This window comes from Cornus florida, unplaced genomic scaffold (genome assembly GCF_030987335.1).
Source record: "Cornus florida cultivar Cherokee Brave unplaced genomic scaffold, ASM3098733v1 CherokeeBrave_3.0.0_Hap2_Chr07, whole genome shotgun sequence".
NCBI classification, from domain to species: Eukaryota; Viridiplantae; Streptophyta; class Magnoliopsida; order Cornales; family Cornaceae; genus Cornus; species Cornus florida.
The window spans coordinates 16,533,052-16,548,431 of NW_026775577.1; the positions used below are offsets into that span (position 1 = coordinate 16,533,052).

The 15,380-nt window shown below is 31.9% G+C and overlaps 1 protein-coding gene and 1 long non-coding RNA gene across 2 annotated transcripts; one reads left to right on the forward strand and one right to left on the reverse strand.

The window, feature by feature from the left end:
• The first annotated feature begins 271 nt into the window (after positions 1–271).
• Positions 272–4,409, forward strand: LOC132266580 (uncharacterized). Its single transcript, XR_009468645.1, has 3 exons — positions 272–3,954; positions 4,105–4,136; positions 4,217–4,409. It is a non-coding gene; the product is annotated as an uncharacterized LOC132266580 (long non-coding RNA).
• Positions 4,410–7,244: 2,835 nt separating this feature from the next.
• LOC132266581 (uncharacterized) lies at positions 7,245–15,380 on the reverse strand. The gene is made up of 25 exons (XM_059767492.1): positions 15,132–15,380; positions 14,916–14,995; positions 14,735–14,805; positions 14,555–14,608; positions 14,355–14,428; positions 12,426–12,506; positions 12,215–12,294; positions 12,018–12,088; positions 11,845–11,898; positions 11,294–11,367; positions 10,826–10,906; positions 10,635–10,714; positions 10,397–10,467; positions 10,229–10,282; positions 9,798–9,871; positions 9,493–9,573; positions 9,298–9,377; positions 9,093–9,163; positions 8,906–8,959; positions 8,696–8,769; positions 8,278–8,358; positions 8,068–8,147; positions 7,872–7,942; positions 7,711–7,764; positions 7,245–7,491 (listed from the first exon to the last, which is right to left on the reverse strand). Exons 1-25 carry the CDS (start codon positions 15,281–15,283, stop codon positions 7,414–7,416), a joined length of 1,875 nt encoding a protein of 624 aa, XP_059623475.1. The 5' UTR covers positions 15,284–15,380; the 3' UTR covers positions 7,245–7,413.

A 15,380-nucleotide genomic window follows, 5' to 3' on the forward strand; every position in this document is an offset into this window, starting at 1 on the left:
GAAAAAATCAAATATGAGGGAAAGTACGGCCACGTGTTGGGGGAAAATTGGAGGGGGAAATGTGGGGCTACTTGCTAAAAAAACCCCTAGTGGAACACAATGGGCAAATAAGGACCAATTTTACTTTTAATGTTAAAATTACTCAATTAACCTTACCTTATCATTAATTAATTTCTTTCTAAAAATGCAAAATACAAAATGTCAAAATTATCCTTTAATCTACATTCCTTACGCTCCACCTAATGCCCAACACTAAAAATCAGACACCTGCCAAAAATACCCACCCAGTCGCTCTCTATAAACAAATAATGCTCTGATCTTCACAATTTTTCTTCCACTAAACCAACTCCCATCTTTCTCTGTAAACATCTTGGAGTCCCTCGCGATGTTCGTTGTTGAAGGGGTGAAAGGTTTGGTTGATTGTTGAAGGAATCGTCGTTGAGGTTCAATTAGGGCTTTTGAACACTGTAAAGACCGTGATTTGAAAGATCTAAGAGGTACTATTTCTGTAAATATATATTTATAAATAGGTTTTTTTTTTTTGGATAAGTTATATAGGGTTCTTGAATATTTGTTTTTCTACTTTTGATTATGGTTTTCTATGTTATTTCTTGATTTTGGATTACTATAACAACTAATACAAATGTCTACAACCAAAAATTATTTAGTTATTTAGTGATAAACAATCCCCACTTCTACTGTTATGGATGAATCCAAAACCAGGTTCTTAGTCAACTCATTCGACTGAGATATTAAAAATATTCTCGTTTCTAATTTAAAGAAAAATAACTATTCTTCCTTTTTACCTTCCCCCATTCTATGTCAATTCAAGTTGATTGTTTAAACTAAAAATTATTTACGGTAACCACTATTGCAAATTTTTTTTTTTTCTTTCTTTTCTGTCTCTTACAGTCGTTGATTATTTTGATATAGCAGTCGTTGATTTTGGATCAAACCTGATAATAAGGCTAAGCATAGGAACAAAAATGCCTCAATGCCACCTACACTTTTGAAAACCGCTCCACAGAATCCAATTATGGTACCAACAAGCATTTGCTAGCCAAAATTTCATGTCCTGTAAACCAAATTTCACAATTGTGTACCTTAAGTTTCCACAAATCAGTTACCAAATAATTGAGATCAAGTAGATGAACCATTCTATTTCTGTCCATTTTTTCATGGGCATTTCTTCAAACACCATTTTTTTTAGTTGCAATTGTTTGGTTGTTTGGAGTTTTTGAGTTCTAGGTAAATTGTTTTTGACTTGCAATTGTCTGTTGCTCTAGTTGATGGAGAAGTATTACACCATACAGTTGCATTACTCTGGTACAATTGAAGAGGCAAACCAATATGTTGGAGGAAGTATTGGCATCTGGGATGGTTTGGATCCCGATAAATTTTCCTTTTTAAAACTTAAAGACATGGTAGAGATGGTTGGCATTGACACTAATAACAGTAGAATGTTCTATAAGGACCCAATTGATGGACAACTCTTATAACTTAAAAGTGACGTGGATGTCTTGGATATGTTTGAGACATACAAAATGTTTACTTTAATTCCAGTTTATGTTAAGACTCCTAAAGTTGTGAATGAGATTGAAGCTCTGAATAAGATTGAAGTTGTGGGTGAGATTGAAACTGCTAATGAGGTTGAAACCACAAGGATTAATGCTAAAACAGATGGTATAGATGCTGAAACTCATGGTATAGATGCTTGTCAGTGGGGGATTGTTGATAACATTGATGAGGTCTCAGTGTATGCTCCTAGTGATGAGCTATGCAGTGTATATAGCTCGTCAAGTGAAGAGGTTGTGACACAAACTAGAACACATTATGTTGAGCAGAGGGATTTTGAAAAGGAGGATTTCTCTTTCTTTATAGGAATGAAGTTTGCATGTGCTAAAGATTTCAAGGATGCATTAAGGCATCACGCTATAAAAAATAAATATGATTTTGAATTCAAAAAGAATGAACGCAAGAGGGTTACTGTTGTGTGTGTTAACAAGTGTGGTTGGAGGATGCAAGCCTCCAAAAGGGGTAAGGAAGGCAATTTTGTACTAAAAAAGTACCAATCTACTCACAGTGACACTTGCTTTGAAACAGGTACCAATAGGCAAGCAATATCCAGGTATCTTGCAAAGAAATATGTTCATAAGTTTAGGATAGAACGAGATTGGAAAAATGCTGGATTTATAGGACATATTAATGAGAACTTGGATATAGTGGTATCTAGACACAAAGTTGGAAGGGCTAAAAAAAAGCTATAGAGATCATTGAAGGGCATATGGAGGACCAGTTTAAAAATTTGAGGGAGTATAGAGAATTGATTAAGTCTTCAAATCCTGGTAGTGTGTTTAAAGTAAATGCAAATTTGGAACCTGACCACAACTCTACAAGATTTTAGAGATGGTTGTTTTTGTTTGGATGCAATGGTGAATGGATTTAAAGAAAGATGCAGGCCTTTCATTGGACTTAATGGAGCCTTCTTGAAAACTCCATACAAAAGGCAATTACTCAGTGCTGTTAGTAAAGATGGAGATAATAGTTTTACCCAATAGCACTTGTAGTTGTTGAAGCTGAAAATAATGATAGTTGGGAGTGGTTTATGGAGGAGCTATTAGATGTTATTGGTGATTATAATGAGATAACATGGATTTCAGATAGGCAAAAAGGTCTTATTGAGGTGCTTGAAAGGATGTTTCCTGAGTAGATCACGGATATTGTGTAAGACATATTTATGATAACTTCAAAAAAAAAAAAAAAAAAAATACCCTGGTGCAATTTTAAGGACAAAAGTGTGGAAAGCAGCAAGCGTATTCCATATTAGTGATTTTGAGAAAGAAATGACCATCATCAATAGTATAAACCAAGAAGCACATGCATGGTTGAAAAAAATTGATACTAAACTATGGTCCAAGCATAAGTTCACACAAACATTAAAGTGTGATTTAAACAGCGATAACATGTGTGAGTCATGGAATGGACATATCAAAACTGCAAGGGAGAAGCCAATAATTCACATGTTTGAAATGATTAGAATGATGTTGATGAAAAGGTATAAAGAGAGGAGAGAGTATATGGAAGCTTAAACAGGGTTGTTAGTTCCAAAAGTGTACAAGCAGTTCAAGGAACGTACTTAAGAAAAAAGCAAAGAGTTGTATAGTGCAGGGTTCTGGGCTACATTTGTGTGAGGTTCAACTTGAAGGAATGAATGATACTGTTGATTTGGTAAGTAAGAGATACACATGCAAGGAGTGGCAGATTACAGAAGTGCCATGTGTGCATGCAATGGCTTCCATTGTGAAGAGAAAGTTCAATCCAGAGGATTATGTGCATCCCTACTACTATAGGGAAACGTTCTTGAAAGCATATCCTATCATAAGACCTCTTTCATTGAGGAATCTAAAGAGGATAACTGGACTGGTACCATTGATTCCTCCACATGTTAGGATACCCCTAGAAAGACCAAAAAAAGCAAGAAAGAGAGGTGCAGATGAAAAACAAAAACCCAAATTTGTTTTTAGATAAAGGGCCCATATAAAATGTGGAAAAAGTGGCGAAAAAGGCCATAACACAAAGACTTGCAAAAATAATGAAGCAGGACTACAACCTATACCACAACCTATTAGTAAGGGAGGTAGACCACGTCTTCCAAGAGTAGGACTACATGTTTGTATAGGTGATGTTGGTGATGATGAAGGTGTTAGAAGCAGCCACAATGATGGAGGTGTTAGAAGCATCCATAATAATGGAGGTGTTGGAAGCAGCCATGGTGCTGGAGGAGTCGGAAGTCAAAGAGGTGGAGTTCAAAGAGGTGCTATAAGTGTCCCTTCTATTGGAGTTGCAACAGTTCCTTTTAGTGGAAGAAGTGCTTAAAATATCCGTAAAGGCGTTACAACTTTCCCCAGAGGTGGAAGGGGTGCAAATGTCCCTAATATTGGAGCTGCAATGGAGGTAACTTATATCATTTCAATTTTCTAGAATCTATAGATATATGATTTTAATTTCACGCATATTTAATTCATGGTTTATTTTAACAGGTTGTATATGTTTTTGAGTGATATCGAAATTAATATTGTTGGATATTTTGTTAATCTCTTACAGGTTGCAAGTGTATCTCAAGTTCCTGACATGTGGTAAGTCTTCTATAGTTCCATATTTTTTTAGGATATTGATTTGTTTTTTTGGGATATTGATTTGTTGTTTTAATTGACAGTTCATAGAATATGGAGTATGGCAATGCAAATGGACCATAAAACTTTGTTGGCATTTTTTTTTGGCAATTAGGATGTTGTCCTAGTGATGATTTATCACATGTATTGTTCATTTTTATTTTTATTTTTGGTTAAATGATGATGGGATGCAGTGTACTTGCCCCAATTTTACTGAATTATAAATTTTTTGGTAAATGATGATGTTATAACTCTCTTTAGTGAAAGGTGATGAAAAAACAACCTAATTTTGATGAATGGTGGTGGTGTCACTTTTTTTTTTTTCATACTATTTTTGAATGATGGAATTTCCAACTTATTCTATAGTTATTAACACAAATTATAAATGATGGAATTTCCAACTTATTCTATAGTTATTAACACAAATTATAAGAACAAAGCAAAGACAAAATACAATGAGGTGAAAAAGGAGAAAACAAATGAAAAATATCTAGAATGTGAGACATCTAAAATAAAGATAAAGGTAAAATATGGCTTGAGAAAAGGCAACACCAGGGAGAGGATATAATTTTGGCAGCACAAAGAATACAAAATTGATAGGGGCATTATTGTCACACAAAAAGGGCAATTTTGGGTTTTTTTTTTTTTTTAATATGATGTCACCGGTATCTCTTTTTCAACGGATCTAGTCAACAGGGAGTTTTTTGCTCAAAAGATAAATTATAGAGGGTGTTATATGCACTTGTTTTTTAATAGGGTGTTTTTTGCACCGTTTGTATATAGTGGGGGTGTTTTGTGCGCTTAGCCCAATATAAAATTAACAAACACATCCTTTAATTAGAAGGACCATTCCTATTTTAATTGAAGTCGTTATATTTTATTAACTAGCAGTGTTTCGATTTTGATCCTAGAAGAATTCGTGAAGTTAACCCAACTTGAAGATGCATACCAATAAAAATTCTCCATCCGAAATTTGAAAAAAATAAATAAATAAATAAATAATATTATTTAAAGTTTAAGCAACTCATGAGTTTTTGGGTTGGAAAATAATTTTAAAATATATAGTTGTCAAATTTTTTTTATTTTTTTATTTTAGAAATTCTAAATTAGTTGTCAAATTTAAAAAGTTAAAATTAAATGTAATATTTTCATAATTACTATTCCAATTTTTCATGATCCTTTCAACTTTTTTTTTTTCTTTCCTATTTGGTACTCACACACACATGCCTTCATGGAGGCTATATTCTTTTAACTTTGTGTTTTATATATTTAAAATTTAAATGACAACTTAATAATTTAAAAAGGGAACAATACGATAATTGCATATTTTTCTAAAAAGGTTAGAAAATAAAAAATTGACAACTAATATAGAACTAAGATAGTATATATATAGTATGTAGTAACGGGTTTGGAGACATGACTCATGAGGGGTTATATTAGGAGTAGATATTGGGTGCGCTAGGGATGCCATGTCATTAGTGTATCCATCCAATGAAATATAACATATTATGTTGTTATAAGTGATTTTATAAGAGCATCTCTTTTGTGTAAAATATACACTGCCATGTATGATGTGTAAATTTTTGTGTAAATCTATTATGACAAATAAGATTTAATCAAAAAAATATACACAACTGTTGGAGATACTCTAAATAGGTGAGCTAACTTTTTTGAAATAGTACATTGTCATTGGATGTGTATACTAATAACGCGCTTAGTGCACCCATATCTACTCTCATATTAGGAATGTCGATTTAATCCATGTCACTAGGACGTCTCATCCTATCCCTGTTGGGACGAGATTGGGATCAAACAAATTGGGTTAAGGGAGAGTTTGGGAGGAGAGTTTAAACCCCTCAAAGCATCGCACCAATTAATACATAAATAAATAATATTTTAGAGTCTATAATTTTTATTTTTACTATATTTCTTATGGTAATTTTAAATTTTAGCAATATTTTTGTTATTGTGATTGTATTTGAGTATGCTACAAACAAATTTACCAAATTTATTTTAACTGTACGCAAGAAGATTGAATTGCTTTTTTTTTTAAATGTATCGTGGGCCTCGTGGCACTCTAAACCCGCCCTGGCCTCAACTCGGGGCGACCCGAATCAAATTTGAAAAAAGATTTTCATTAATGGGACAGATTTGGGAAAGGTTTCCGTTCCAAACCGGTCCCATTTGACATATCCAAGTCCATACTCCATACCATTACAGATCTTTTGTTTTGGTGGGCTCCTAATGCATCACTTTTGTGCTGGGCTTTGCCCATGGGTTTGTTTGTAAATATATCATGGGCCGAGGGTTTTTCCATTGTGCTAACATCCTGTTGGGCTATTCATTTTTAGACAATATATATACAATTAGGAGTAAAATAAAAGTATATTATTCATAAGAATTTTTTTGCTTCATCATCCTTGTCTTAATTCTTAATAGGTTGAATTTTTAGTTTATAATTTTTAATTTAGTGATTGGGTTGACTTGGTTCGAAAAAATTGTAAAATTATAGATAGTCCAAGTAAAGTAATTTTATGAAACTAGCACTCACTCAAACATTATTCTAATGAGAGAAGTCTTGTTAGTTGCAATAAACTATTGTTGTTGAAGGGAAGCTGCCAAAAGTGGTTTGTTTCCACATAATTCTTTTGTGCCATAAAGAAAAATAATTTTTTATTATGACAAAGTAATGAAAAAAAAAATTTATGAACATAACTGTTCAGTTTTAGAAATAAAAGTATGACAGGCTTCATCACATTTCAACGGTGTTTATTAATTGTAATTTAAATATATATTTTTGTCAACCATGTTTATTAGTAAATGTTATCTTTACCCAAATAAAATTTTCAACTTATCTGCCTTTCAAATTTGGGAAAATATGAACAATCCAAAAAAATGTATGGTTTTCTTTGGGATCAGTCGAGTCGGGTTCGGGTTAACCTTTTGGCATGTCTAACTTGTTTCTCGAGTCTCAACCTTGTTATATAGCATTGTCATTTGCCACATAATTAGTTGAAGAAAGATTAGTAAAAAAAAAGGAGGAAAGAAAATGTAAAAAATCAAACACACATCTTAGAGATAAATTTGGTATGAATTTATTGTATAATCCTTGAAAAAATCAATAATACAATACAAAATACACATGAATTGTGAAGCAAAATTATTCTGAAATAGAAATACCCAAATTTATTTTTTCATGCCTCTTATTGAGGTAACAAAAATCAAATGACTAAAGCTCCACTTATGGCTTCTTCACAGGAAAACCATCCTCCACCCATGCAGCATAACCCCCATCCATATTGAACACATGCTTGAAACCCTGCATTTTCATAAGAACAATGAGTCATTTACTCACTCAACACACATAAGAAGCTCCAAAGGAATATGGTTTTACAATTTCATACGATGAATTTACGAGATGGTATTAAATATAAAAAATATTGATGGGGAAATATCGAAATAGAAATGTAAAAGTACAAATAGGTTTCTTGTATTATTTTGAATGTAAGAAGGCAAGGGAAAGGAAAGCTAAACTTACAGCATGAACAAGTTCAGAAGATGCATTAATGGACCTCGATCCAGTTTGACAACCCTTCACACGTAGAAAGAAAAGGAAAAAAACCACCAATTAGATACAACATAAATGTGTATGTCCTTTTTATATTTTTCTTTATTTACATGCATGTATAAATATATTACCACAACGATATGAGCAAATTTGCCCCAAGCTGATAGAACCTGCTTCACAAATTCAGGATTTTTCACCATACCTGTAACTCAAAATTCCAACAGAAGAATTGATGAGTCATTATTTAATCAAAATCTGAGAAATGTGTATAAAAACCAAAAACAGAAAAGAAAATGGCTGTATTATACAAATTGATTATAAAATCACCTGCGGTGGTATTGAACCTGTAAGGGATATTTGTAATGTTCTTTACATCCACATGGCCCTTCTTGAACTCTTCTTCAGTCCTATCAATTCAATCATTTCGCAAAATCAGAAAAAAAAAAAAAAAAAAAAAAAAAAAACTTAAATTTTAAATCCCAAAAATTATAAAAATAAACAAAAATACATGAATTGTAAGAGAGACCAATCTTTCACCTGACATCAAGATAACCATATATTGCATGGAGAAAATTTTTAGCTTTGTAAGTTTCAATAGTGACCACTTCTTTTCCTGAGCTGTAAGACACAACAAAAGAAGAACAGGAACAATAAGAAGCCCATGTTGAATCCCAAAAGCACCCATATTCCGATATTGTTGTATATATAAATAAATGGTTTTTAACATGGTAACAGAGCTTGTGCTAATCTACAAAATGATCGTGCAAGTTTTATAAATACTTTTTTCCGATAACATGCCATCTTTTGATCTACGTGTCAGCTTTTAAATGCATTTTATCAACTCATTATATGTTGTCACAACAGTAAAAGTGCATTACTACATGTCAGTTTTTAATTAGGCACTGATATCATGTCGTTACTATTCCAAGAGCACTAAAATAGTTTTCCCACTTACGGCCTTTTTGCAGGGAACCCATTCTCCACCCATGCAGCATAACCCCCAGCCATATCGAACACATGCTTGAAACCCTGCAGTTTCATAAGAACAGTGAATCATTTAATCACTCAGCGCATAAATGAAGCTCCAAAGGAAATGTAAAAGCACAAAAAAAATTCTTATTCTATTTGAAAGTAAGAGGTACAGAGAAAAGAAGGATAAACTTACAGCATTAACGAGATCGGTAGTTGCATTAAGAGACCTCACTCCAATTTCACAACCCTTCACGCATAAAAAGAATAGGAAAAATCACCAACTAAATACAAGATAAATGTGTATACCTTTTTTATATTTTTCTTTATTTATTGTTGAGTGTGTGTGTATATATATATATATATAAATATAAATATTTTACCACGACGAAATGAGCATATTTGTCGTAAGCTGATAAAACCTGCTTCACAAAGTCTGGATTTTTCACAAAACCTGCAACTCAAAATTCAAATAGAAAATTTGATCAATCATTATTTAATCAATATATGATAAATATATATATATATATATACATACAAAAATAGAATAGAAAATGGCTATATTATATGAGTTGATTCTAAAATCACCTTCAGGGGTATTTAACAAGTAAGGGATATTTAGAATGTTCTTCACATCTACATGGCCGTTCTTCAACTCGTCTTCAGTCCTATCAATTCAATCATTTTCCAAAATTAGAAAAACCTTCAAGTAAGAAACCCAAAAATTGTAATAATTTTTTGAAAAAAAAATAACATGAATTGTAAGAGAGGCCAATCTTTCACCTGATATCAAGATAACCATATCCAGAATGGAGAAGAGCTTTAGCTCTATAAATATCAATAGTGACCACCGGTGTTCCTGAGCTATAAGACACAAACAGAAGAAGAAGAACAAGAATATTATTAAACATTACGTGTTGAATTATAAATGCATTTTATCAATCAATTATATATTGTCATATAAGTAAAAATGCATTTACTTCAGTAGGTCCTATTAATCCATGTCTACTTTTAATCGGTCAATGATATCACGTGATTGATATTCGAGAGAAATATTCAAGAAACGTTGAATTATTTTTCCCACTTACGTCTTCTTCACAGGGAACCCATTCTTCACCCATGCAGCATAGCCTCCATCCATATTAAGCACATGCTTGAAACCCTGCAATTTCACAAGAACAATGACTCATTTAGTCACCCAACACATAAATGAAGCTCCAAAGGAAAATAATTAGAAATGGATTAATTAGTGCTTTATCCAAAGACAAATTTTCCGACAAATCTTAGCAAGTAAATTTTACTTTACACTTTATAAAAAATATATAAAAATTTAAAAAACAGTTACTTTGCAGTGAACTGCAATTTTCTTTTAATTTTGGTCAAGCAAATTTTCATATTACCAATGGACTTACAAATAGTATTAAAAAAAAAAAGAATCTAAACAGAAATGTAAAAGCACAATTAGATTTCTTATAATATTTGAATGCAAGAGGTAAAGAGAAAAGAAGGATAAACTTACAGCTTTTACAAGATCAGTACTTGCATTAATAGACCTGGATCCAGTTTGACAACCCTTCGCACATAAAAAGAAAAGGAAACAACCACCAATTAAATACAAGATAAATGTGTATGCCTTTCTATTTTTCTTTATTTATTTCTGAGAAATATATATGTATAAATATATTACCACAACAAGAAGAGCATATTTGCCTCTAGCTGATAAAACCTGCTTCACAAAGTTACGGTTTTTCACCATACCTGAAATTCAAAATTCCAATAGAAAATTTGATCAATCATTATTTAATCCAAATCTGAGAATATATATATATATATATATATATATATATATATATATATATATATATATATATAAACCAAATACAGAATAGAAAATGGCTACATAAATGAGTTGATTCTAAAATCACCTTCAGAGGTATTGAACATGTAAGGGATATTTATAATGCTCTCGACATCTACATGGCCCTTCTTGAACTCTTCTTCGGTCCTATCAATTCAAACATTTCCCAAAATAAGAAAAAACTTAAAATAAAAATCCCAAAAATTATAAAAATAAAATTAAAAAATACATGAATTGTAAGAGAGAACAATCCTTCACCTAACATCAACATAACCATAGAATCCATTGAGAAAATTTTTAGCTTTGTAAGTTTCAATAGTGACCACTTCTTTTCCTGAGCTGTAAGACACGAACAAAAGATGAACAAGAACAATAAGAAGCCCACAAGGAATCGCAAAAGCACCCATAGTCCAATATTGTTGTATATTTAAATGTATGTATATCTTATATGAATCTTTGTTGGTAGTGCTCAATTTAGATGAATTGGTGTGTATATATACAAGTGGAGAATCTGAGCTTTCATTGAATGAAAAATTCAACAGTGGAATTTGGTGAAAGGTCATAGAAAATAATTCTTTTTTATCTATTTTAATTGAATGGAAAAATTCAATTAAAATAAAAATGCATTTACTTTAGGGTGTCCTATAACTACATCTTAGCTTTTAATCAATCGGTGACACCATGTCATTGATATTCCAAGAGTATTAAAGTGTTTTTTCCACTTACGGCCTCTTCATAGGGAATCCATTCTCCACCCATGCAGAATAACCTCCAGTCATATCGAACACATGCTTGAAACCCTGCAGTTTCAAAAAAGCAACAACTCATTTACTCCACACATAAATGAAGCTCAAAAGGAATATGGTTTTACAATTTCATACTAATAAATTAGTCTACCATTGTAACATAATTAGAAATAGATCAATTTGTTCTAGAACCAAACACAAACCTTCCAAAAAATCTTAGAAAGTAAAGTTTTCTTTACATTGATCAGAGCTAAAAAAAGAAAAAAACAAAACCAACCTATATTTTATATATATATATATATATATAATATTGTTTTAAAAGTAACTTTACGAACTGTAAATTTCTTTTAATTTGGGCAAGCAAAATTTTCATATTACTGATAGACTTACAAGATGGTATTAAAATAAAAATTTTGATGAAAAAAAAAAATATATATATATATATATATATAAATGGAAATGTAGAAGCAGAAATAAATTTCTAATTCTATTTGAATGTAAGAGGTAAAGAGAAAAGAAGGATAAACTTACAGCATTAACAAGATCGGTAGTTGCATTAATAGACCTCAATCCAATTTCACAACCCTTCACGTATAAAAAGAATGGGAAAAAATCACCAATCAAATACAAGATAAATGTGTATACGTTTTTTTTCTATTTTTTCTTTATTTATTCGTGAGTATATATATGTATAAATATATTACCACAACAAAGTGAGCATATTTGCCGTAAGTTGATAAAACTTGCTTCACAAAGTCAGGATTTTTCACCAAACCTGAAAGTCGAAATTCCAAAAAAAATTTTGATCAATCATTATTTAATCAAAAACTGAGAAATATATATATAAAACAAAACAGAAAAGAAAATGGCTATATATTATATAAGTTGATTCTAAAATCACCTTCAGGGGTATTCAACAAGTAAGGGATATTTAGAATGTTCTTTACGTCTACAATGCCGTTTTTGAACTCGTCGTCAGTCCTATCAATTCAAACATTTTCCAAAATCAGAAAAACCTTAAATTAAAAAGACCCAAAAATTATATATATAAAAAAAATAAAAAATAAAAAGGTTCAAAAAGTCATGAATTGTTAGAGAGGCCAATCTTTCACCTGGTATCAAGATAACCATATCCTGAATGGAGAAGGGCTTTAGCTTTGTAAATATCAATACTGACCACTTCTGTTCCAGAACTATAAGACACAAACAGAAGAAGTACAGGTATAATAAGAAGCCTGTGAGCAATCAGAAAAGCACCCATATTCCAATATTATTGTATACATAAATGTATGTGTAAATCTTATATGTATCTTTGTTGGCAGTGCTACATTAGGATGAATTGGTGGGTATATATACAAGTGGAGGATCTGAACTTTCATTGAATGAAAATTTCAACGGTGGAATTTGGTTAAAGGACAAAGAAAAAATATTTTTGACCTAGAACATTTGATTTATTTTAATTGAATTAAATTTTCAACTGTTTGATCAACATATGATTTTCAATTCATCAATAGACCCATGGGTTGAAGATTGTACAAGTTAAGACTTTAGAGTTACAAAGGGATAACACTTAAGAATATGGTAGAAATTTTCACAGTTCTTTTTTATTTTCTTAATTGGTAGAATCTGGTTAATTTGTTTATACTTCTAGTAAATTTGCTAAAATGAACATCTGGAACAGAGATGCAGTGGTTAGACACATCTGGTTTCTATTTTCTGATCCTACAAATATTTGGGTAAAATGGACAAACAAACATCTTATCAAAGGTAGAAGCTTTTGGGACATCAATGTGCACAGTGTAGCTCCAATCTAGAGATATTGCTAGAATATTTTTCCATCACCAAGTCAACAATGGGAACGACACTCATATTCTCTTCGACCACTGGCTACCATGTGGTGGACAAGGATGGGGTATCAACAGGTATTACAAGGTTTCAACCATCGTCTCAAAGGAGCAATGGGCTCAGCCGAGAAGCTTAGCTAATCTTGTCTCCAACCTAGTCCACATTGCCAACCCGCTTAACTCGAATACTAACCTAGAGGATGTCATCTCATGTAAACACCTCAACATCAAAACAATATCCCTTGCATTCATAGGCATACTATGGTTTGGTTCAACAAAAACATCCCAAAACACTCCTTTTGCCTATGGCGAGCTAATAGACCTAGCCTAAATTACCTCATGCAACCAAATGTTTGTGTCCTATGTCTTTCACCCCCTGAATCTCACAATCATTTGTTCCATCAATGTGACTATTCTCATGAAATTTGGTCTGTGCTTCAATATAAATGTGTTTTCCATACAAACCCTAGAAATTGGCATGGATTCCTAATCTGGGTTTCATCCAATTGTAAACAAAAGAAAAAATCCAGTGAAATTATGGTTTGGAAACTTACCTTGGCCAGTTTGGTGTATCACATCTGTAAGGAAAGAAATGCTAGGGTTTTCTACAATTCTTGTAGCCATCAATCAAAAACCCTAATCTGTGAGCCTACTCGCAAACGTGCAAGAGAAATTTCAGAAACCTAGAATCTCCCAAACTGCTTTGATCCCAGTTCCAAAAACCTCTTCTTGACCTAGCTCTGCAAATTTGGGAAGGTTGAACTGCTCTGTTGATGTTTTCCCGCCTTGGTTATTTCGTTTTATGGATCAGGATCGTTCTTTTGGGACTTGGTCAGGCTCCTTTGGGCTTCTGGTATGGGCTTTTTGGTTTGGGTATAAAGCTGGTTTTCCAGCTGGCTTAAATTGCTGTAATTTTGCTCTAGGGGTCTTTGCCCCTAGGAACAGAATACTCCACTGGGGTGTCCGATACCGACTGAAGTATCTTTAAATTTAAATATGTTACTCCGTATTTTATATTTGGACACGATATGGACATGATAAAGATAAGATTTAGACACTTTCACAATAGGATTGATTTTTTATTTTTATTTATTTATTTATTTTTTTAACTATGGGTTGGGTCAGTTTTTAATAAGTCTATATATATATTATTATATTATCGATATTTTAAAAATATTAAAGTATTTTTCTACTTACGGTTTTTTTACAGGGAACCCTTTCTCCACCCATGCAGCGTATCCCCCATCCATATTGAATACATGCTTGAAACCCTGCAGTTTCATAAAAAGAATGACTCATTTACCCACACACACACATATAAACACATAAATGAAGCTCCAAAAAGGATTATGATTTTACAATTTCATAATAATAGAAAGAAGGATGGAGAAACTTACAGCATTAACAAGATCCTTAGTTGCATTAATGGACCTCGCTCCAGTTTGACAACCCTTCACGCATAAAAAAGAAAAGGAAAAAATCACTAATTAAATACAAGGTAAATGTCTATACCTTTTTTTTCTATTTTTTTCTTTATTGTGAGTATACATACATAAATATATGTATAAATATATTACCACAACAAGACGAGCATATTTGCCGCAAGCTGATAAAACCTCCTTCACAAAATCAGGATTTTTCACCCTACCTGAAACTCAAAATTCCAAAAGAATTTTATCAATCATTATTTAATCAAAATCTTAAAAATATGCATTAAAAAAAAAATGTCTATATTATAAAAGTTGATTCTAAAATCACCTTCAGAGGTATTGAACATGTAAGGAATGTTCAGAATTTTCTTTGCATCTACATGACCATTATTGTACTCTCCTTCAGTCCTATAAATTCAATCATTTTCCAAAAATCAGAAAAACCTTGAATTTAAAAACACCACATATTATAAATATATATATATATATATATATATATATATATATAAAGTACATGAAATGTAAGAAAAACCAATTTTCTCACCTGACATCAATATAAGTGTATCCTAACTGGAGAAGAGCTTTAGCTTTGTAAACATCAATAGTGACCACTTCTGTTGCCGAGCTATAAGACGCAAACAGAAGAACAAGAACAGGAACAATGAGTAGGCCACGAGGAATCACAAAAGCACCCATATTTCGATAATGTTGTCTGTGTAACTGTGTGTGTATGTGTATGAATCTCTTTGTTGGCAGTGCTTCATTTAGATGAAATGGCGGGTGTATATATATA